This window comes from Camelus dromedarius, chromosome 35 (assembly GCF_036321535.1).
Source record: "Camelus dromedarius isolate mCamDro1 chromosome 35, mCamDro1.pat, whole genome shotgun sequence".
Classification (NCBI taxonomy): domain Eukaryota; kingdom Metazoa; phylum Chordata; class Mammalia; order Artiodactyla; family Camelidae; genus Camelus; species Camelus dromedarius.
Genome location: NC_087470.1, coordinates 8,815,731 through 8,840,913, shown reverse-complemented (window position 1 = coordinate 8,840,913; position 25,183 = coordinate 8,815,731). Strand labels below are relative to the sequence as shown.

At 37.1% G+C, this 25,183-nt stretch overlaps 3 protein-coding genes across 3 annotated transcripts; all 3 read right to left on the bottom strand.

Moving 5' to 3' along the window:
• Positions 1–7,891: 7,891 nt before the first annotated feature.
• Positions 7,892–9,381, bottom strand: LOC105102204 (olfactory receptor 5G9). The gene has a single exon (XM_010995476.3). It carries the CDS (start codon positions 9,276–9,278, stop codon positions 8,334–8,336), a length of 945 nt encoding a protein of 314 aa, XP_010993778.3. The 5' UTR covers positions 9,279–9,381; the 3' UTR covers positions 7,892–8,333.
• An 8,071-nt stretch (positions 9,382–17,452) lies between these two features.
• On the bottom strand, positions 17,453–18,919 carry LOC116155195 (olfactory receptor 5G25-like). The gene is given in 2 exon segments (XM_031459319.2): positions 17,453–18,170; positions 18,173–18,919. Coding segments are annotated over 2 exon segments (810 nt in total). The 5' UTR covers positions 18,360–18,919; the 3' UTR covers positions 17,453–17,547.
• Positions 18,920–21,745: 2,826 nt separating this feature from the next.
• On the bottom strand, positions 21,746–23,277 carry LOC116155194 (olfactory receptor 5G3). The gene is given in 2 exon segments (XM_031459318.2): positions 21,746–22,742; positions 22,745–23,277. Coding segments are annotated over 2 exon segments (822 nt in total). The 5' UTR covers positions 22,884–23,277; the 3' UTR covers positions 21,746–22,059.
• Between the last annotated feature and the right edge of the window lie 1,906 nt (positions 23,278–25,183).

Sequence of the window (25,183 nt, the reverse complement as noted above, 5' to 3'; positions counted from 1 at the left end):
TGTATTTTCTTTCAAAAAGAAAACATGGAAGACTCCACTGTAACACATATTCAGCATCTTCATCAATTAGCTAAAAGCCCCCTGAACTAGTTGCATCATTTTGTCTTTCTTGTTGTTATGGAAGATGCTCGCTCCCCAAAGTGTACCATATCCTGAGGATGAGCTGCTAAGGGAAAGCCCAATTAAAGTTTTGCTTCATAGCATAAGGAAGTCCCATGAGATCTATTTTCTGGTGATTTTATGTTTGTTTCTGCCTGGATATAGGCTCTCCATTTTCTCTAGTTCCAAGCTAAGCAAGGAGACTCTATGGAATCCTTTGTAAATGAAAGCAGCAGAGTCGATGGTGTCACTAGAGGACATAGCTTTCCACGTCCTTCTTTCTTGTGCATTAATGGTTTGGGAACAAGGGCAAAGAATGCAGAAAATGGGCTTTCCTCAAATACAGCATTCACCACACATTGCCAAAGAAGTTCAACTTCCTGAGACTTTGCCCAAACCACAAAAAGAGTTTTAGATGCATCAGGTAGTCTGTCAATTTCATTTGCTTAAAAAAATTTCACCTGAAGCTCACTGCTCTGTTTCCACATCCAGTGCACCGTTATCATCTTGGGATGTCCTTTAAACATAATTCTTTATGTGTGCATCATGGGTAAAAACATGCATAGAAGAGATGGGTGTGTCTGTGCCTGAGCAAGAGGAATGCATGCTGTCAGTCAGCCTGAGCGCTCAGAGAAGGTAAGCCATCAGTAATCGATCATGAAAAACGCCCCTAAGCCAGGACATAAAAACAGGAAACACAAAGGAGTGGCACCATTTTTTTCCTCTCTTGCATTGGCCCACTCCGAATTCTCGGGGTGCATCAAGCTCTTTATCTCCTGTTAGAAATTCATTATTTGGGGGGAGTGAATAAGAACCAAGGTAAATTTTATTCCCCTACTTCTGCTAACAGAGGGACCAGGCAAGGATTAACTTAAATTCCAGGGCTCACAGCTGGAAACTCAGATGTTTCAGATCATTTAGACTGATTAACCACATTGGCAGAAATGACACTTGGCAGCAGACAATAGGCGAGTCATCTGTGGCAGGAAATCTGTTTAGTGAAGGCATTGGAGCATTTACACTGCTTAGTCTTTTATTATCTTAATACTGGCCACTGCTTCTCAAAATGTTTATCTATATTTATACAGGTGCCACCCAGATGAAAATGTAAGTACTTTTTTCTTGTACCATGGGAGAGAATTACAGCAGACACCCAGGGATTTATGGAAATACAGTTTAAGAAATAAGAACTTAACCAATAAAGTGCTATGAAAAGTATTACTCAAATGGGAATTGTCAGAGTGAGGAATGTCAGGGAAAAGAAACCACAGATTGAATGAAGTGACTCCCGTTGACAATTTATATAGAAAATTTCCATTGACAAATTACCGGATTTTTATAAGGATTTTTTTCAAATTTACATTTCATTGAAAAAATAGATTATTGATGTACATAAAACATTTCATTAGTAAATATACTGAGAAAAATTCCAAAAGTGGTAAGTGAGGCACAAAGGTCCAGGCATACTGACCTACTAAGTGAAAGACACTGTAGAACAGTAAGAGTTAGAACCAGGTGATACTGGGACCTAAGCGGAAGACTGAATAAAACAGGTAGCAGTAAGATGTCATACATATGACAAGGGAGACAGTGGATGAAGGGGCTTGAGAACAAAGCAGGATTTATCTGACGTCTGTGCCTGCCATTTCCTGTGAGGCTTCAGGAAGTCACTGACCTTTTAGGACCCTCAGTTTTCCTTGTCTCTTGAATGAGGACAATTCCTACCTTACAGAGTTATCTTAAAATCATCTTTACAGGACTTACAACATCACTTGCTACTTAAGAATTTTACATCACCTTTTCTTAAAGAGTGTTTTAACAGTTCAACTGACAGTAGCATTTTACAATTACCATTATTATTAATATTCAAGTATTATTTCATGAAGAAAAAAGTGATTACTCTTTAGGTATTTTAAAATTCCTGTGTAATTAGGTTAAAATACAAGTATGCAAAACCATAAAACATAAAAATAAATATTTGCCAAACACTCCAATCTATGGTCAATATGTATTTAAAGATGAAAATCGTAATAAAAATTTAAAAATACATAATTTTATTTTTTAAAGTTGCAAAGGATACACTAGAAAATATTTGTAGCTAATGTTAGAAAGTCTGTTATTATCATTATGGTGATGTAAGGAATTATAAGAATGTTGATGGAGTAAAAATCTCTGAACCATGTGTTTCCAGAACAAGAGTGCCATAATTCTGTTATGTATAATAAGAAAATCATTTTCCTCCTTTATGCTTTAGTTTCACAAAATAAGAAAATGAAAATCAGAATGTTAGAAGAGATGAGGGATTTTAAATTTTTATGTGCCATGAACTTTAAAGAAACTGTAAGACATTTCTTTTCTTGTACAGAGGTCCAAACACACAAAACTTGTATACAATTTCACAGCCCTTCAAAATCAGCTCTTAGACTTTCAAAAGCTTTTTTCCAAGCCTACTATGTTCACAATTCTTTTGATTACAAAAAGAAACGTTAGTGGACAATTTCTGTGTGATTGACACGCTGATGCTGCCACCTAGTGGCACAGTTTAACAACATCTTAAAAAGGAATGACATCAGTCATTGCACAATAAATGGTGTATACTCTTTATTTGAACAAGTCTATACTCACAGAGACCGTGTTAATAGGAGATGAATAAAGAGCAGAAGGGGGGCAGCTAATTAAGAATGTGAAATAGTGCATCTCATGGTGCTGAAAGTATAACAAACTTTAACAAACTTTGACCCTTATGTTCAAAAATAATACTAAATATTTAAAACTAGGTTTTTAAGAATTTAGAGAATAAGGTCATTTTGAGGGGACCTTTATTAACATGAAATTGGAGCAGGACTAATACCAGCCTTAAAAGTTAATGATGTTTTTCATTAAAATATCTACAAACAATAAATGCTGGAAAGGGTTTGGAGAAGAGGGAACCCTCCTACACTGTTGGTGGGAATGTAAATTGGTGTAACCATTATGGAAAACAGTATGGAGGTTCCTTAAAAAAATAAAAATAGACTTACTGTATGATCCAGCTATCCCACTCCTGGGCATATACCCAGAGAAAACTAATTCTGAAAGACACATGCCTCCCAACATTCACAGCTATTTACAACAGCCAAGATATGGAAACAATCTAGATGTTCATCGACAGATGACTGGATAAAAATGTGGTGTGTATCTACAATGTAGTATTACTCAGCCATAAAAAGCAATGAAATAACACATTTGCAGCACCATGGATGGCCTTAGCAATCACCATTCTAAGTGAAGGGAGTCAGACAGAGAAAGACAAATGTCATATGATGTCGCTTACATTTGAAAGCTTAAAAAAAGATACAAATTTTATTTACAAACCAAAAATAGACACACAAACATAGAAAACAAACTGTGGTCACTGGGGGGAAAAGCAGGGGGAGGGATAGATTAGGAGTTTGGGATTAACATATACACATTACTATATATGAAAAACAACAAGAACCTACTGTCTATATAGCACAGGGAACCATATTCAATTTCTTGTAATGAGCATAATAGAATAGAAACTGAATATATATATATATATATATATATATATATATATATATATATATGTATAACTGAATTGCTTTGCTGTATACCTGAAACTAACATTGTAAATTGGCTACACTTTAATAAAAAGAATAAAAAAAATGATGCTTTATCACATTCCCTCTAAAATGACCTCAGGTGGATTTAACAAACTTCTAGTGAATAACATCTTCAGTGTCACATATTGTCCTAGATCCCGATGATAAATAAGTAGTGTTTACCCAGGACATGTGATAAGGGAGGATTCTTCTCTTTCTAGGCTACTAAAATTTTATCAAATTAATCAGGAGCAGATGGTATCCTATGCCTTCCTAAAATTTATAAGTATGATCATATGGAATTGTTATTAACCTAAAAATATCAAGAAGAAGAATAGAAATATCAGTCACAATCTCTTGGATGCTTATCTATAAAGTCTTACCTAATTTTATATTAATACAGTGCCCTACATAATGTTATCCCCATCTCACAGATGATTACAAGAAATTTTTTGCTTAAAGTATCTGTAATGTTAGATATTGATTCTTACTTTGAATTTTGCAATATTGCATAACCTAAACATAATTGTGACATTCCCATTTAAATTCACTCTCCTTCTCTCTCCCTCTCTCTCTCACACACACACACACAAGCGCTCACACACACAAACACACACACACACACCCCTAAGCATATTAAAAATAAATTTTTTTCATAGTCTTCTCATGTTGGTAGGGGATAGGAAAGTGTGAAAATGGTCTCTTTCTTGTTCCAGAACATCTTCTTTAAACCTTTCTCTCTCTTTCCTCAAAGTTCCATTTCAAATATGTTTATCTGCCTGACCAGATCTCCTGTTTCCATTCTTTGGCAACAGAATCACTCTTTATCATAGAAAACTTGTCCATCCCATACCTGGTGGGGCTGTCAATCATGAGACCCCACCTTCCCCAAACCACAGAGGTAAGCACTTGGTCCAGTAGGGGAATTCAGTGAGGGATCCCCAACACTCTGGACACAGCCACCAGATCAGTAAGCAAGAACTGAGCCAAACTCATAGCATTGGTTTCTCTTGAAGGGTGTCAAATGGAGAGGGAGAAAATGAGTAGAAACATTTTCTCCCCTATCTTTTGAATTTCATTATCTTTTAATGCACTAAACCTAACAATCAAGCCAAGAGTCAACCAAAGTGCAGTGTGGATGCTCCGTTCCCACCCTCTGTCTCCATTTGTGTCCGTTTGAGTTAGGATTTCCTATTCCTATGACAGAAAACTCAAAATAACAGTAACTGTTAAAAAATATTTAAAGGGATTTATTTTCTCTGTCATAAAATATATCTAGAGGTAGCCAACATAGGGCTGATATGGCTGATATACAATATCAGGAACACCAAAGTTTCTTCATGGTCCAAGATGACTGCTTAATGTCCAGCCATTAAAGCTGCTTTCCGGGTCACACACTATAGCTTGTCCTAGTAGAGTCTCCAGACATTGTGAGATGAATAATATCTAAGACTCTGTGACCCACATTGGCGCTCTCATCACTTCAGCTCCCCAGGGCTGTAAGGGTCAATCATTATGGGAGGAGGATGCTGGACTGTGACTTGGATCAATTATGGAGCTGAGACCCAGAGTGGCCACTGGATAACCATAAATGAATTCCCTAGTATTACCATTATGTAACTGTCCTTCTCCCAGATTACTTCAGAGGTATCCAGCATCACTCACTCATCCCAGGGGTGTGTGGGGCTACAAAGCTCCCTGTGGGCCCCAGGATCAACCAGAGCTTCCTGGATCCCAAAAACGCAGGTGTAGTAGGATTTGGGTCTTTTATTTTTAATGTTGCATATTTTTCCTAGTCCAAAATCATAGATCAGAATTGTGAGTGTATATCATAGCATCAAAGTTAGATACTAGAATTTCAACCGCCAAAAAAGAAATATTCACTGGGTGTTGAGGCAGGGAGACAGAAGGAAGTGCTCTAGAACCTTTCTTGGGTGCAGATCCAATAATAAGGTTTGAGGACATGTCTGGGGTTCAAAGTCAGGATGAAGTGCAGTCTCCTGGAAGCAGAATTTGACTTGCTGAGCATGGGGTTTGAACTTCGACTCTTTCCCTGGGAAAGGAGGGAACAACCTGGCACCCAGATGACAAAAACAAATCCTGACAGGCAGCCACGCCTCTGCCCAGCTACTGAGAAGCACTGCTAAGTGGCCTAGAAGCACAGGAACATTCCCAATCCATTTCATTTGCATAGCTCTTTTTTTTTTTTTCCATTTCCTGGACATGAACTTAGATGTTAGCAGAAAAAAAAGTCTTCTTTATAGTTACTCCTTTTGGTGATAGGACTTCCATGTTAGAGACCTCACTCTTTTAGAGAAAGCCAGGAAAACGGGAAAGACTAAGTCATAGACAGAGAAGTGATTCCCATTCAGCATAGAGATCATTTATGACAAAAGCAAGAGTGGAGGGCTGTGCCCTCCAGCAGCTCAGTGGAGTCTCACAATGGCAGCAAAGAAGCAGAGACTATCCAGATGGTTAGACCACTGATGTGTGTGATCACTCCAGGACAATCAAAGAGCAACAATCTGGATGCTGGGAACCCTAGATGAAGGGTTCACTTTACTACTTTATTATTCTATATGTGTAAAAATTCTATAATAAGAATGTTTTAAAGTACAAATATGCTTCATGAGGTGCCAGAATATTTGATGGTGAATAGTCGGGAGATGTTTCATAAATGACAATGGAGAGTAGCTGGAAATCAACAGGGGTCATGAAGTATGGTGGTGTTCATGAACGCAACAGCATAAACCCTGCCCACCACCCTGACACAGCATCTGTGTCACATGGCAAGGAAACACAGCTCTGGCTTCTAGAAGATATGTATATACCACGGGTGATAAGAGGAGCCCCTTACCAGCCACAAGAATCTAAAGAACCTCTGCTCTAAGGCACAGATCAAAACACTGATAATTTACCTTCCAGCAAGAGAAAGAGATGTCACTTTATTTCAGTACTAGCAGCAAACACATATACATCTGAAACTGTTCACCCTCCATCTAATTAACTGCTTCCACAAAAAATATTATAGATTAAATGGAGGAAAGTTTTCAGCTAGCATCTGGATCCTTTTAATTGCATCCTATTGGCACTATTTCTGTCTCTCTGGTTATGTGGCAAGGGACTGGTCCCTTCTGTCTGAGACAGTTGCTTCACTGAAACTATGATTAGCACCGGCCTGTAAACCATCTCCACATCTTGGTATCCAGTTCCCTGCATAGCTTGCTCACTTCCGAACCCAATTCACTCCATGCCCACTCCCTGTAATGCACTGTGTTTATAATAACTGCAATATTCAAAGCAAGTTCAACTAACCCTGGAGTGAGGAAGACTGATTGTGACAGTCATCTCATCAACACTGCCTAAGAGAGCACTTGCTTATCCAGAAACTCCATTAAGAAAGTTATTTGGACAGAAGTCTACACCCTAGTTTTTCACTACTGTATCACTACTCAAATTTTCCCACTGTTTTTTTTTTTTCTTTTCAGATGTAGCTCTTGTTATTAAATAGTGATAAATTTTACATTTTTAGATCATGCACAACTATCAAGGCAAAAATTCTGGCAGAATCTAGTTTGTACCCAAAAGATGCTTTTCAAAAATCACTAATCTTCCTTGAAATGATTATAATACCTCTTGAATTCTTCAAAATATCTTCAGAGTCAGGGCAGGGGAGAAAGGTGTTAAATGTTTTTAACTTCATTCTATTGTATTGTTTTTTTTTAATTTGGAAACAACAACAACAAAAAAGACTAACATGAAAATAAGATATACATTTTATCCATTTTAGTTTACCTCTAACTTCTCAACACCTATTGTCTCTGAGTTTTTAGAATTTTTCTCATTTTCTCATTCACTTTTTTGCACCTTATTTCTAATTTCTGTTGTAAGCTATCTTTTATTTAAAAGAACTAGGAAAAACTGAACATCAATTAGTGAAGTTATAATTAGAACAACTAAACTCAAATAGGCAGAGAGGCATCTGTAAATTATTAAGAGGACTCATCACTTGGTGGAAGAATAAGAGTATAAGATTTTTTTTTTTTTTTTTTGGTTAATGTTGTTCTTCATTTGCTTGTCTACATTTTCTTTTCCTTTCCTGTAATGTTCATGACACTGTATTTTTAGAAAGCAAGAATAAATCAAATAGGCATAAAAGATATGAAAAAGAATATGATACGGGGGATTCATTTAGTTAAAAAATCATTTGTAAGCTAAGTAACTACTCTGTTTACTCTTTTCAATTCCATATTTAGAAATAGGGAACATACATGCTGTTTCAAAAACTCTCACCCAATGTGGACATTTACATTGGTCCAACTAGTGCAAGAATGTTAGTAGCTAGGTGGTCCCCACAGTTTTAGATTTTATCCTATTTCCAGTAATGAAGGTGTCTGAGGAAGCAGAAGTGCTCTGAGTCCATGGGTGACTGGGGATTTTTATCATTTGTAGGGACATAATGAAATGGAGCTTTTAAAAGTTACCAAAATAAAAATCATAGAGAAGAATGGAAGTATGACATCCCACTAAATTCTGCAAATTCTTTGACCCCTTTGGATGATGACAGGTAATCTAGCCATGTCTGAAAAGAAGCTTTTCTCTTCTCTCTTCTGTATTTTAGATGGAAGTCTATCTTCTGATGCAAAACTTCCTTCTGGTGATGGTCCTACACATGGCAGCTTTCACTTCTTTATTTCTCAAGCTGTAGATGAGAGGATTCAACATGGGGATGACTGCTGTGTAGAATATGGACACCACTTTATCGAGGTCCAGAGAGAAAACTGCCCCCGGCCTCACATAGATAGAGAAGAGAGCCCCGTACAAAATGGAAATGGCCATGAGATGGGAAGAGCACATGGAGAAGGCTTTGCGCCTCCCAGCAGCAGAGCGGACCCTCAGGATGGCAAGGAGGATGTAAAAATAGGAGATGACAATGGTCAGGCTACTGACCACGAGGACAGCTCCAGCCACAATGAAAACTAACAACTTATTGATCCGGGTGTCCGCACACAGGAGAGAAAGCAGAGGGGACAAGTCACAGAAGAAATGATTGATTACGTGGGAGCGACAAAAGGGAAGACGAAAAGCAGCTGTTGTGTGAGTCATGGTGTTCAGAAAACCCGCAGCGTAGGGTCCCGCCACCAGCTGGATGCAGAGCCTCTGGGACATGGTAACGGAACACAGCAGCGGGTTACAGATGGCCACGTAGCGGTCATAGGCCATGGACGCCAGGAGAAGGCACTCGATGGCCACAAAGAACCCAGAGAACCACTGCTGCAAGGCACAGCCCAGGAAGGAGATGGCTTTCCGCTCAGCGAAGAAGTCGGCGAGCATCTTGGGGCCCACCACTGACGAGAAGCAGGTGTCCACAAAGGACAGGTGACTGAGAAAGACGTACATCGGTGTGTGGAGGCGGGAATCGAGCCGGATGAGGATAATCATGCCCAAGTTTCCTGTCACAGTAACGAGGTAAAAGAGTAGGAAGAGCAAGAAAAGGAAGACTTGCTGCCGAGGGTGGTACTTCAAGCCTATGAAAATGAGCTCTGTCATCTTTGCAGAGTTCTCAGCAGCCATCAGTGGGTTTTGGTCTCTAGAGTTAGAAAAAGAGAATTGGTAGCTAATACAACTTTAAATTTCTTGAAAGCATAACGTGATACACAAGAAAAGAAATTACAGATTTTTGATTTAGGAACACTGGTGTTAAAAAAAAAAAAAAAAAAAGCCTAAATAAAGTGCTGGCAAATCAACTACATTACAGTTCTAAAGGGCAATAAGGCCTAAATGTTTTAAAGAGAAAGTTAAAGTTTAACTAAGAATTTGGTCTACATTAGAAAACCTATAAAACTATTCACCATATTTACATATTAAGAAAAGCATTAGTATTATTTCAATACAATTTTTATAAGAATTTGATTAAATGTGGCTCTCAAAAAAAAAAAATAAACTTTTCAATATGGACCAAAAAAAGGAAACTATTTAACATAGTAAGAAAGAACCTTCCTAAAGCTTTCAGAGGAAGCATGTGTAGAGGAAAACATGAGAAACATTCACATTATAGCCAGAAACTATATAAAGATGCTCACAATTCATACTATTGAACAATATATTGGAGATTGCAGCCAAAACACTTAAATATAAGAAGGAAAGATGTAAGAATGTAGAAAAAAGAGAAGAAAATACAGTCAGTGTTTGCAGGCAAAATAGTCACCCACATAGAAATGAATGAGTCAACTAATAAGATTTTTCTAAGAAAAAAATTGAAGAGTTCAACAAATAGTTTAGAAGATCAATGTAAAAAACTCAATAACAATCACTTATGAGTTATAATGAAAAAACTCATATTCATCAACTCAAATTGATCAACTAACCATAAAATAAGCCTAACAAGGAATATTCCAAATTTGTATGAAGAAAAGTACAAACTGTGGAACTTTACTGAAGCAAAGGAAGAAATACCTAAATCAGTGGGGAAAAAAAATGTGTTTTACATATTTCTTATGTATAAAATGGAAACAGATTCAATTATAAAGATTCATTTCCTCCTGAGAAAGTAAAAATTAACTCAGACTCAGGGAGTAAGGACTTGTGTGGCCATCCTTCAGGCAGGAATAGCAGACACAGATAAGTCAGCTGTGAGGAGAACAGGACACAGTACTTCTCCTGCAGATAACACTGCAGCTGCCAGCATCTAACAACACTTTCTCTGAGTGACAACCGCCTTGTCACTCAATGAGAAAATTTATTTTCTAAAAGTATAGGCTAGCTAAAAACGTTCATTGTTAATTATACCAGCAAGATGAAACATGCCACTCTGACCAGGAAGATCTAAGTAAGTCACTTTGACATGGCTAAGGAGTCTCAATTTCCCGCACAGGCACAGAGCTCCACAGGAGGGACTTCTGGACACCACATTCCACATCCATCCGCACTTTGTAGTTTCTAGGGAAACAGGACCCTGTGTCTGCACTGTGGGCGTGTTGTGATATTGCCCCCTTAACATACAGCCTGCTTTGTTTTGAGTTTACCAAAAGTTTTCTTGATTTAAATTTCATGTAAACTCCACCCTTTTAAAAAATCCCACAATAACTTTATTTCCTCTTTGCTCAGTGAGAGACCCATGGTGCTTCTGGTGTGTGATCATCTCATTGGAATGGCTCAATAAAGCTGGCTTGGTCTAACTACAGACTTGTTCCTGGTTGTCTTAGGATGACTGATCAAGGACACTCACCAAACTATGTGGCTAATTTAATGCAATTTCAACCAACATCTAAATATAATTTTTAATGAAACAATGTGCTTTAAAAATTTATGGAACAAAATGTATTTAAAAATAGCCAATATAGTTTCTAAAAAGAAAAATAAAGATATTCAATGCAGATTTAAAGCTATCATAATTAAAAGAGTAAAGTGTTTTTACTAGAACAAAGAGATGAATAGAAAAGGACAGGAAACCTTTAGAAAAACCGCAGGCAGACCTAGGCATGTATGTCAACTGACTATGAATAAATGTTTTATTCCAAGTCAGGAAAGCCAAGATTCAACAAGTCAATACTCATAAAAAAGTGTTAAAATAGTTGAATGGCCATTTGAGAAAATAAATACTGTTAAAATTCTACCCCACATCACTTAAACTAAAAAAATCTTAACTATAAATGTATTATAGGAAAATAGTGAAGAATAGTGTTATGATTTATTTTTAATGGTCTTCTTAAACAGAACATAAAAACCACATGAAGAACATGTTGTAAATTTTACTACATCACAATTTTAAATGAATGTATGCCAACATGCATTCTAAGTATCAAGACACACAGATTGGGAAAAAATATTGAACCATATATTACAAAGGATTAAAATCAGAGCACACAAAGAACTACCATTAATCATCAATTAAAATAGTAAATACTCACTGTAATGATAGGCAAAAGATATAATGCATGCCACAAGACAGGACACACAAAGTCCCAATAAGAATTAAAAAAAAAAAAAAAAGCTTAATTTCACAAATGATCATAGAAGCCAAATTGAAAAAAAAAAACAACTCATACTATTTTCGTCTGTCAAATTGACAAAATAAATAAATTTAAGAATATAAAACACGGATGAGACAGTCAGAAAAAAATGGCAATCACTCATACTGCAGGGTGGGGCTTCTGGATGGCAATTTTTCACTATTTTGACATTTTTTTGAAAAAGCAAGTACCTAATGACTCACAAATTCCCTTACGTAATATCTACCCCAAGGAAACACAATGGGAAAAGAAGGATGTCTACTTCGTCATTGTTTAAAATGATAAAAAAAAAAAAAAAAACCAAACTGGAATCCGCATAAATATTGTCCACAAAAGCAACAGCAAAATAAACCTTGGTACAGTCATTCTATGGAATACTGTGCAGAAGTTTAAAAAATAGGTAATTTTATATATGCAAACATGGTTATTTTTCCAAGATATGTAAAGAAGAAGCAAGTTACAGAATGATCTCTGCAGTGTGGTTTTAGGAACAAGTTTTAAACCTTAATATGTTCATTAATTACAATTATTTAAATGTGTGCAAATAGAATAAAATAAAAGAGTCTGTAAGGATATACACCAAATTTGCAATCATAATTTCTGAGCACAGAGGGGCCATGAACTGGTATATGATGGGTAATCAAAGGTGACTCCATGTGCACGCAAATTTGATACAAGGAGATTTTGGTACAAGGAGAAAGTATATGCACATTACCTTTATATTTAAAAGTAATCGAAAACAAAACCAAAAAGTGTAGTAATCTAAAACAAACCCCTAAGGTATTCCAGCAATTTTAAAGAGAGAGAAGGAAAGAAAACAGGTACAATCAATTTGGGATGAGAAATGTGTGAAGCCTAGGAGGTAGAAAGTGAGAAAGTGAGAAACAATTACAAGCTATGCATCTGGAGTTCTTGATTTCTAAAATTCTAACAAGCTGAGAGAACTCCAAATTCACATTTTATAAATAAGAAAACTGAGTTCCCAAGATATCTGAGCCAAGACCAGAGAGATGGTGGCCAATGCACCATCATTTACCAGCACACTGTGCTAAAGCCCATAGTTGGCTTCATGATACAACACAATTGAGGTTGCAATGAATATGGAACAAGGAACAAGTATTTATAGAATATTCAAGTCTTACCAGACTCTGCTCCAAGTGCTTTGCAAACCTCAGCCCACTTGATTTCCACCCAAACCTGGATAAGAAACACTTTGTTATCCCCATTTTACAGAGCAGGCGGTAGAGGTTATAAGTGCAGAAGGTGGAGCCTAAAGTCTGAGAGCGAGGATCTCATAGAATTATCTGAGATTAAGACACCGCCCTGGCTGACTACAGTCTATCCTTTCAATGTTGTCACTCTCCCAAGAGGGAACCTAGACCTCCCGATGTCCCAACCCAATTCTGCATGTTCTTCATGGGATACGGAATCATCAGTCACTGTCCAAGTGCAGATTTAATGCTGAAGGGTCTGTTGATTACAAAGAAAGCAATGAGGTCTCAGAGAAATAGAGTCCAAGCTTACTCAAGCACAGGGGCTCTCAAACATCTGCAAACTGTGCTCTTGTTGATAGTTTTTCCATTAACCTCCCCATTCTGTGCTGTGAGCATGATGCCCATAAGCCAGTGCAATACTGCATCCAGATGGCACCACACCTCAGGGTTTGGGGGGATGGTGGCTGTGCCCAGCCTCTCTCCTACTCAGGGCACAGTTGTTGCAAAAAAATGTGTTATAGCTCAGGTGTTACAGCTCAGTTGTGACAGCAACCTGGATCCGGGCGAGAGACCAAGCAGCATTCAGAGAGTTGGAGAACTCAGGTTTATTAGGCCAGCATGACCAAAGGAATTAACACTTAGAGCTCTGGACTCCCTTTGTAGGTTTACACAGGCCTTTTATAGGCTGCCAGTTTTACACTTTGCAACGTCGTATGCAAATAAAGTACAGCAGAAGTTGACCAACCAGGAACAAGCTTTGTAGAAATACACCAATCAGGAGTGAGCTCCATGCAAATGAAGTATTACAAATGGACGAATCAGAAGTTAGGGAAGTGGACCAATCAGAAGTGAGAGTAATAACCAATCAGGAGTGAGAGTAATAACCAATCAGAAGTGAGCTCAGGGAACCAATAGAATTCTAGGTGTAAGTTAGCCGCTTTAGAGGCAAAAAGTGAGGTAAAACCTCTGAGCCAGGGAACCAGACTGTGCTGGGAGGAGAGCAGCGGCCCTGCCTAGGGGTCCTGCCAGTCTTTCTATGGAGCTTCCTGCCTCACAGTCACTGGGTCCTTAAGAGGAATTTCACTTGACTGTAACCTCTTTGTGCATTTTACAGGATTTCACATTACTTCTTAGACTGTGTGCAACATTCTAACCAGATACGTGTCTATATACCAAATAAACACATTTTAAATGTCACACATTTTTATTTTCCCATAAATCCATTTAACTCATTTTAAACTTCTTGAAGATAAACAGAGAAGCAGAAATGATAATAATAAAAAGAAAGTCTAAACTTACATTTCAACGAATTCTTTCTTCTTTAGAGAATTAAAATTAAAATGGAGTACAAATTGCATTCTTTTTCAGCATGCATTTCATCTCCCCACCTCCCCTTGCCCCACCCTGCACCCCCATGCTCTGCACAGAGAAGTCAGACTTTCTAGGAGCCACTTGGTTTTATTCTTAGTTTTCTTCCCAAGAAACTAATATGATTCCACTCGGAAACAAACAATCTTCTCGTGGTTTAAAGTTTCCAGAAGTAGTTACATCATTTTTTGTCCTGGGAGAATTTATGTCCCTAAAGTATGCCATACCTTGGGGATTTTATTGCTAAGAAGGATGTAAATTAAAATGTTCTTGCTTTCTTTAAACACTTTTAAAAATCCACTGGGATCACTGTAATTCTTTAGATAAATGCCTTATTTCTTACCTCCTTCTTAAACTATTTAAAGAGTAAACTTTAGTGCAATGATGTAATAATGTCTGCATTTTCCCCACAAGAAGTACCACAAAATTTCTGGAACTGCTCAACTAAAGTACATTATAATAGAGGATCCACCACAAGGGTGCCTTATTTGACATTATAATTGTTTATCTTTTTCCCAACACGGACAGGAAAATCACAGAATCAGAATGTATGAAGAATTTCTATTCTATTCATGCAGGTTTTTTTCCTGAGAAACTGAAAGAGGTTTCACTGACAAAGGCAAGCCTGATGCTACATTTTTAAGCTTCTATTGATGAATAACAGAGAGAAAAATGTACAAATCTTAAGTGTACTACTCAGTGATTACTACGAAGTGAACACAAACATGCAACCACCACCTACATCAAGAAATACACCATCTCCACCATCCACATCATGTCTGTGAAATTCATCCCTGGTTGAATAAATCTCTAGTTCATATATTGCATTGCTGTTAGTGTTCTAAGATATTGATATTTCACAAATGATTTATCCATTTCTGTGTGGTTGGACATTTGAGTTGCTCTCAGTTTTTACATTTTGGGAATTTTTCTCCAAAGATCATCCAGTGAACACCATGCCCTTTGGTGTTCATGAGCACACATATCTCTTGGGAAGATACCTGACAGTAAAATTTCCTTGTTATACGGTACATATATATACATATTGACTGATAATTCAAGGAATTTTCCAAAACCTATTATTTACACTCCCATTAGTAGTGCTTGAGTGTCAGTATTTGTCATTTTAGCCATCTCGGTGAGTGTGGAGTGGTATCTCATTGTGCCTTTAACCACCATTTCCCTGATTTCTAGCGAGATTGAGCAACCTATTGCAATATTTATAGGACATTTACATAACCACTTTTATGAACTGCCTGTTCAAGTGTCTTGCTCACATTTTTTGACTGGATTGCCTGTCTTTTTTAAAAGATAATACTTATCCTTATATTCCAGGTATATCAACTATATGCATTGTAAATACATTTCCCTTGCTGTGGTTTACATGTTTATGCTCTTCAGTGTAAGCCTAAGTTCTCAACTTTAATGTGATTCGAGAATCAATATTATCTTTCATGTTTAGTATGTTTGTACCTTATTATTATTTTTTTAATTTGCAACCACCTGTAATGAGATATTCTCCAATATTATCTTCTGGATGCTTTAATTCCTTGCCTTTCATATCTTGATCTCCAAATCTTCTGGAGATGATCTTAGTGTGTATTGTGAGATGGCTGTAAATTCCACTTTTTTCCCATGCAGACATCCAATGGATCCAACATCATTTTTTAAAATCATTTTTTCTGTTCCCAGTATCAGCTTTGTCTTAAGTGAATATTATTGAGAAAATGAGGATGCTAATTATACAGGAAGAAACCTGCTGTCAAACCAATTTACTCAGAGTATATCAGTATTTTCATTTGAATGAAATAAAATGAGCAGAAACTTTATCAGAATCAATTTGCAAATACTGTCTTCCCAAAGTACACTGCACGATAAAGCAGAAGTTATTATCTTTGACAGCTTTACTTCATTGTATTATTTTATTTTGGCAAGGAAAGGAGATAATTAGGTTTATTTGCTTTTAACAGAGGTACTGGGGATTGAACCCAAGACCTCATGCATGCTAAGCATGTCTTTTAAAGAAAGCCTTCAGAGATGACAGTGTGGATCTCATTGAGTCTTAACTTACAATGATACAAAAACATGGTTTATCCCCCTCATTTCTTGGATGTGTTGTTATGTTCCAGTAAATAAAACACAGAAATATGGTTGAAAGAATATTGTATGTGGAAAAAATAAAAATGTGAGACCAAATTATGAGGTCATGGGCAATCTATTGATTCTTCATGGCTGTTTGGCTCATTGTCTGTAAAAATAGAATTAATATCCTGCCTATGACACAAAAATCAATAAATAACAATAGTAATAAGTAACACTTTATTAAAGAACTGGAATGTATTCTACACTTCACATGCACAAATCATGGCAAAACCCCAGGAAGTTACTATTATGAGCAAAAAGTATAGGGGATGTAAAATACCTTGGTAAAACACCTCCTCTAAACATGAAAGTAGTAGTAGAGAGTCTATGGTTGCATGATTCCTGAATAATTCATTCTTTTTCAATTTTATTGATATACAATTGACATACAATATTGTGTTAGCCCAAGGTGTATGACATGATGACTCAGTATTTATATATATTGCAACATGATTACCCTAATAAGTTTATCAATTCCCTAACAGAGTTATAAATTTTGTTTCTTGTGATGAGAACTATTAAGATCTACTCTCTCAGCAACTTGCAAATATACAATGCAGTATTGTTAACTATAGTCACCACTGTATGTTACAGCCCCAGACATATTTATCCTATAAGTGGAAGTTTTTACGTTTTGACCATAGTATACTTTTTAACAGTTTGTGTTTAATGAGTCAAGGCCAAGATCACAGACAATGAGAGAGCTCAACATAGTATAAGCAAAACAGAAGTACTTTTAAGTCACTGGATATGATGATAACATTTATTCAGGATTTAACAAAGAACCTCTCATATCCTAGTCATAAATTTTTGGGTGTATATGAGTAACAATGCTTTTTTAAAGTCTTGGGATTCAGTAATCTACTTATCTGAGTTTAATGTTCTAAAGTTCATTTCTGCTGAATAAGAAATAAGAAAAACAAAATGAGAAAATTGTAACCTAAAGACATTGTGTGACTTATCGATGACACAGAGTAATAAAGTGTGAATCTCAACACACAATTTGCAGTTTTTCCATCGTACATATATATTAGCTCTCACTCTGTAGTACAAATGATGTTCTAATGTATTTACCTTCTCAACCTATAATACAAACGATGTCATAATTCACTTACTCAAAAGAAATTTCTTCCTTTCAAATGTCCTTCTGAATGAATCCTTGACCTCTTTGTTTCTTAGGCTGTAGGTAAGTGGGTTTAACATGGGAATCACAGCTGTGCAGAACACAGAAACCACTTTGTTAATATTCAGGGAGAAACTAGAGCTCCAACGTACATAGACAAAGAAGAGTGTCCCCTAAAGGATGGAGACGGGTGTCAAGTGTGAACAGCAGGAGGAAAAGGCTTTCCACCTCCCATCAGCAGAACGGAGCCTCAGGATGGCGATGCCAATGTAAACATAGGAGACCAAGGTGATCACACTGCTGAGTACTCCTGGAGCTCCAGCCAAGATGAAAAGTAAACATTTACTGACCTGTGTGCCTGCACATGCCAGGGAGAGAACAGGAAGGTCACAGAATAAGTGATTGATGATATTCAGACCACAGTTAGGCAGGTGAAAGGTGAAAGTTATGTGGATCATGGTGCTTTTAAGACCCAAGGCAGCATAAGGCCCTACCACCAGCTGCACACAGACTTGCTGGGACACGAGTGTGCACAACAAGGACTTACAGATGGCCAAATACTGATCATATGCCATGGAAGCCAGGAGGAAACACTCAGTCACTACAGACCAAAAAGCCAGATCTGGGCAACACAACCAAAGAAAGAGAAGACTTTTTTCTCCACAAGGATGTCAGTCAACATTTTGGGACCAATGACAGAAGAGGAGCAGAGATCTACAAAGGACAAGTGGCTGAGAAATAAGTATATTCGGGTGTGGAGCCGAGAATCCATCCAAATGAGAGTCATTATCCCCATGTTTCCCAGAAGAGTGACAAGGTAAACCAAGAGAAATACCACAAAAAGAAGAAGCTGGTGCTGGAAGTGATTTGTTAAGCCCACAAATACAAACTCAATCACCAAAGTGTGATTTCCATTATCCACTTCTCTGATCTAATCTGTAATGAGAAAGAGAGAGATTTTTCTTTTGAATCAATTCATAATTGGGCTTCTTATTTTTAAAAATAAATACAACTTCTATATTTTTACATTTCATAGAGTAGACTGACAGATGACACTCCTGCCTCCGACCTCTTGGTGGTCATCATAACTACCTGATACTGAGTAAGTTGCTGAACCTCACTGGGCTTTTCAGCTTCTTCTTGATCAAAACAGAATTTTTGAAGGGAATCAGATTTTTTAGGTGTAGGAGCTCCCTTTGGAGATTACCCAAGGCAAGTCCAGGCTATTAACTGTGTTCAAAAGCCCCTGCTTTTGAATGGAGGACATTTTAAGACATATTTCATAGATAAGGTATTATGTGAATTTGATGAATTCAGGCTGATAGCTCTCACTCTCACCTTGGGTGATGGGTGTTAAGAATGTATCTTCCTTGTCAATTCCTTTAGATTCTAGAAAAATAGTGTTGTATCTAAAGGATAACTTCTGAAGCCTAAGAATGAGTGCAAGCTCAGACAAAAGAAGCTGGTTTTTGAACAGGATTCAAAGGCCACAGCAGTGTCTACTCTGTGATGCCTTCTCCAAAACATCTCTTGGTGTATCCTTTTCATCCTTAAGATACTATTTTTCTTTCCCAGCTTCTGATAATACTCCATTGGTTACAACACTGAATCAGTATTTAAGAACCAGTCTCTTACTATGGACTAAAAACTTCAATGGAGTTTGACGAGATTAATCAGTGTATATACTAACAATATGAGGAATGTAGGTGTTTTGGAGAATAATGACTGAGAATTTCCTCAAATTAATGTTAGACACCAAACCACAGATCCAGGAAGCTCAGAGAACACTAAGGAGGATAAATGCCAAAAACAAACAAACAACTATACCTAAGCATAAAAATTTCAAAATACAAAAAAAATCAAAGATAAAGAAAAAAAATCCTGAAGGAAGCCAGAAGCAAAAACAAAAAACAAAAAACAAAATCTCTCGAGAAACCATATCTCATTTAAATTGATGCCCTCCTCCTAGGCACCAATAATGTAAATCAGGGGATTTCAGTGCCTGGAGGCATTCATTGATGTAGAATTTCTCTGCTCCTCATATTGGGACCCACCCTTTCATTCCAAAATATGGAGAACCACTTACAGACCTATGAGATGAACAAAAAAATGTAACTCCAAGTGAATTTCCATCATGCCTAAGATGAAGAATCAGCTGGGAACATTTCTCACTAAAAAAACAAAGCAAAACCAAAAACATTATCCTAATATGCACCATGTTACACTTATAAAGTCTGAAGGAAAAGAATGTGATGCTGCAGTATTGACAGGGTAATTAATCCTCCGAGTGGAAGCCACGCTTAAGCAGTGCATGAAAAACAAGCAGAGTTATCCATGTAACCATGGTACAAGGAGTATTCTACACAGAAAAAACATCAGGGCATCAGAACAGCAGTAACTAGAGCTTCAGAGGACAGTTGGTTTTGCATATATTTGCACATATTTGCATATATTTAGAGAAGGAACTCAGAGCTATTGAGGAAATTTATAATTACCACTTGCTTCCTACCGTTCTTCTCCCAATCCCCTTTCAATGGATGTTAAATCACAAATGCTTAAGGAACAATTAAAAAGATAGAAAACACTTTGAGCATCATACTAGGAAGTGACCATCTCAAAAGGTGACGTGGTTTGAGACACGTTACATAGTGAAGACCCAGAATAGAGGCACTTTAAGGCAAAATTTGACTGGGAAAGAAACTTGCATCCTTCTAGATAAAAATAGGAAAAATACCTTTTCCCTTTGTCACACCTATGCCCAAGTTTTAACAATTCTTAGTAAAATGGTGCTGGAAAATTTTACAGGACTGACAATTAGCAATGTTAGTTTTATATAGATACATTTAAGGTAATATTTACTGTTCCTTTCAAATCTCACCACACTTGCATTGTGTCACTTTTAGGACTCTGTTATCATTTCAAAGGTTTTAATAAAGAGAAAGCATACCACTATGTATAGAAGTTATAGACTATGGGGGTGGAGGAAAATGCCTATCTTTAGAGGGAAAAAGTGAGAGACTGAAGCACAGAGTGGCTGAGAACCTCTCCATTTTACTTAGGTTTTGAACCATATTTCAGTCACCAATGTTCAGAAGTGTTTCATGAAGTCAGAGAATGGTGGAATGTAGAAGCAGCCTTAAGAGAAGGCTACTTGAATCCATCCACCTCAATTTATCTATTTACTGATAAATTTATTCATTCAGTTTTGACACAGACTGCGGCTTTTCAAAAGTGAATCTTAATTACAAAGGTAGAAGTATTTGTTATAAAACAAGTTCAACAACCCAGGTGAGGATGGAGCACCACCCCACCCTCCTGCTTCCCATGGGCATGCCACTGAAGTAACAAGTGTTCACAGTTAGGTCTGTAGGCTTCCACACTTCTCTCCATCATCTTGTATAGTGTGCATGCCAATATATTCTACACAGTAGGTAGACTCTGCCCCCACATTATTTTTACTAAGTGTAGTCATTTCTGCAGATTTTACTTTGACTTGGGATTTTTTTTCCATTCACCTACGATAGTATCAGGGAGTTTCTTCCAAACAAAAGCACGGATATCTAAATCATTCTTTTTATAATTAGCTGCACAATGACTCATAGGAAGAAGATTTGCTTCTCCTAATCATACAAAATCAGACTGTTTCCTTTTATCACCCCTACAAATGATGCTGCAACATTTGTGTCTGTTATTTATATTTCTATAGCATAAACTTCTGAATGTAAGATAGCTAGGTCAAAAATCAAGTGCATTTTACTAGAAATCTTCAAATTAGTTTCTGAAAATGTACCCACTATAGCTAAGTGTAGAATATCCAAATGGTGATCTTACCAGCATTGTAAACTAATTAGCTTAATGTTCACCAATCTGATAGATGGAAAAACAAAAACAAAACAAAAACAAAACAGATTGCATTTTCATTTCACTTACTTAAGCAACTGATAAGTTGAGCAATTTTTATATATATTTATGCTTTTGGCCATTTGTATTTCCAGTTATGTCATTGCCCATTCATTTGTTGGTTCATTTCTCTACTGTGTTTCATATATATGTATGTACATGTTCCAACACCTTCCTGTTGGGACACTAACTCATTGTGAGTCACTTGTTCTACAGCTGTTCTCTCACTTTCCATAGTTCAGCTTTTATCAAGGTCTATCAAACCTTTAAGGATGGACTTTGTTGATCTTTCTCTTACAATGTTTGCTTTTCTGGGCTGGAATAAAATGTCTTCTCACCTGTAAGAAGATATAAATGTTCTCGTGGACTTTATTCTGGCATCTCTTACATTTCTCCTTTCAACACGTATGTAAAATGTTTTATATTCCCCAACATTTTGCAAAGGAGAAGACTGAAGAAGAACAATATAAACAATATGTCTAGTATATGAATGACCTTGAAACTAGCAGACCCAGGAACTAAGGGGAATGTCTCATTCTCAGTACTGTCTTCTCTTGACCACACATGACTGAATTAACAAGGGTGGTGCAGCACAATTAGAATTCTATTTTATGTATTAAAAATTCTTTTTTCCTTTCAAACTTCCTACTGAATGCATCTTTCACCTCTTTGATCCTCAAGCTGTAGATGAGTGGGTTCAACATGGGGACTACCACAATATAAAACAGAGAAATCACTTTATTCATATCTATGGAGGAACTTGAGCTAGGTCAGACATAAATAAAGAAAAGAGTCCCATAGAGGACAGAGACAGCTGCCAGGTGAGAAGAACAAGTAGAGAAGGCTTTTCTCCTCCCATCAGCAGTCTGGATCCTCAGCACGGCAACCAGGATGCAAACATAGGAGACCATGATGATCAGGCCACTGAGAACTCCTATGGCTCCCGTGAAGATGAAAAGCACCAACTTATTGATCCAGGTGTCTGCACACACTAGGGAAAGCAGTGGTGAAATATCACAGAAAAAGTGATTGACGATATTTGGACCACAGAAGGGTAAGCAAAATGTGTGAATTGTGTGCATCATGGTGCTTAGAAGACCCACAGCATAAGGGCCCAGAACCAGCTGCACACAGACCCTCTGGGACATAATGAGGGTGTACAGCAAGGGTTTGTAGATGGCCACATACCGATCATACGCCATGGAAGCCAAGAGCAAACACTCAGTTTCCACAAAAAGACCAAAGAACCACATCTGTGCAGCACAACCCATGAAAGAGCTGCCTTTTTATCTACAAAGATATCACACAGCATCTTGGGGGCAATGGAAGAAGAGGAAAATGTGTCTACAAAGGACAAGTGGCTAAGAAAGAAGTACATAGGTGTGTGGAGTCTGGGATCGATCCATATGAGAGTGACCATCCCCAAATTACTCCCCAAGGTGACAAGACAGACAAAAAGAAAACTAACAAAGAGGACAATCTGCAGGTGGAGATGATCTGTGAGGCCCAAGAAAAGGAATTCAGTCACTGCTGTCTGTTACAAGAAGAAAAAAAGATATTTTGAAAAAACTATCATTAAGAGTTACAAATATTATTTTCAGCCAATAAAAGATTGTCTAAAACACCCCCATAAGAGACAATTATTGAAGTACTTTGGGCTGTAGTAAATAATATTCCTACATACTAAGTCAGGCAGTTTGTGCAAAGATCCTGTGTAACTTGGGCAATTCACCCATGATCTCTGCTGTCTCCCACAAACAGTCCAATTCTATTATCGAAAATTCCTTCAGGTTGTAAGTTTCTATGTGAACTGCTCCCCAAGTCTCATCTTACTGTATGATGGGATTAAAATAAAAAAAAAAAAAACCAGCTGGAAGACCTTACTGGGAATACTGTAAAGCCAATGAGATATTCAGATCCTAACATATGACATCTGGGAAAGACTAACCAGGGGAGTTCCTCATCTTACCAAATGATCAGCACCTTTCTAATGTTATTAGGACACAATTCACATAAATGTTTTTCAGTCTATTCCCTACTCCCAATTGTAAAAATAAGAGGAAAGGACAATATACACAAATGACGAAGAGGTTACTCATGTAAAATGATATGATGCCACAGAGGGAATGGGGAGGCTGTGCCTGTAAGATCAAGTGACCTGGCAAATGTTGGACAGCAACACATCATGGAAATTGTGTACAAAACTGAGCATCTTTTGCCCCCAAATCATGTGGATTTACTTTATGTGATTACCCATATTTCATATAAACTACTTCTGGGCACTTATCCTGAAATCTGCCAGGCAATATCAATTATAGTAATGATACATAAAATACCAAATGCATAAAACTTTACTCAGGGAACACATTCAAAATATGTTACTTTCTGATTCAGTCAAGGAAAAAAAAAAAGCTGTTTTAAATTCCTAAGAGAAGATCACTAGGTAGATAATTTATATGAAAAAATATGATTTAAATAACATTTATTATCACTTTTTAAGTACAACAAAATTAATGTCTTTTCAAGTACAACAAAAGCAATGTACTACTTTGAATCATCTAGTAATTATATGTGGAACTCAATAAATCATAAAAATGATGACTATATCTTTTTGATTTAGGATTATTTATCAGTATCATGACTATTTGCTTAATGCTCTGTGGAGTACATTTTTAGCAGTCAGCAGTCACAAAAACAATTCTAGGCTTAGATTAGGAGCATTCTCCATTGCATGAATGTTTTTATGTCCATCCAAATATGTCAGTATAGGTGTGTGGAGGTAGGGGCTGAACAGACTCCTCATGTTGGTCCAAACACTGTTTACTCATTGTCTATCAATTTATTTCTCTACCTACTTATTTACTTATGAATTTTTTTAGAATTTATGTCTTTTTGAGTCTTCTATACAGCAAGGTGGATGGCCCCTATGCCACTTTATAGCTAACATTCTGTGACCTTAGAATTCCATATGGACATTGCATTATCTGTGTCATAAAAAAGTAAACAAATCAATTCAGGAAAGACACAAAAAACAGTTGCTCAGTCTCATAAAGATGTGAACAAAATGCCAGGATGCTCTCTTTAGAGAATCTGGGCTGGGGAGGACGATGTTCTATTCTCAAAGTTCAGACTCATCCTGATGTTTCTCCACCATATTTCAAAAACTGCATAGTATCCAAAATGCAATGTACACACTACTTTAAGGATATCCTGCATGGAGCTCCTTGAAGTGCTTCAAGGGAAATAATCACTATCTAGAAACAAGGATGGAAATTTCAACTTCCCTCATGATGGCAAACTTTTCTAAGAGGCATGGTTTTCTAGGCACTTGGTGAAGAAGACAAATCCCTCATCTTGAACATCCAGGAGTAAAGAGATACTCTTTGACCTGCACATTGATTCACATGCTGCCCAGAATAAGGGACTTTTTCTTTGGCGTTTTCAAAAATTTAGAGCCCAGTCCACAAAGGACTAAAACCTCAAGGGTTTACACTTGAACGGACAAAATTAACATGATCTCAGTGACATTTGGACCAAGTGTTATTTCTTAATTGTATCTTTCCTGAGTGAGAAGATTCAAAAAAAAACAACGTGGGTTCTCTCCCACTTTGGGGTTCTCCTTTGCCAAAAGTGAGCTCTCTGTCAGTGGAGAGTGATGCTTTGAACCCCCAGCACCAGCTGGGATGTACATTCTTGCCCAAATTCTGGAGCCTCATTTCC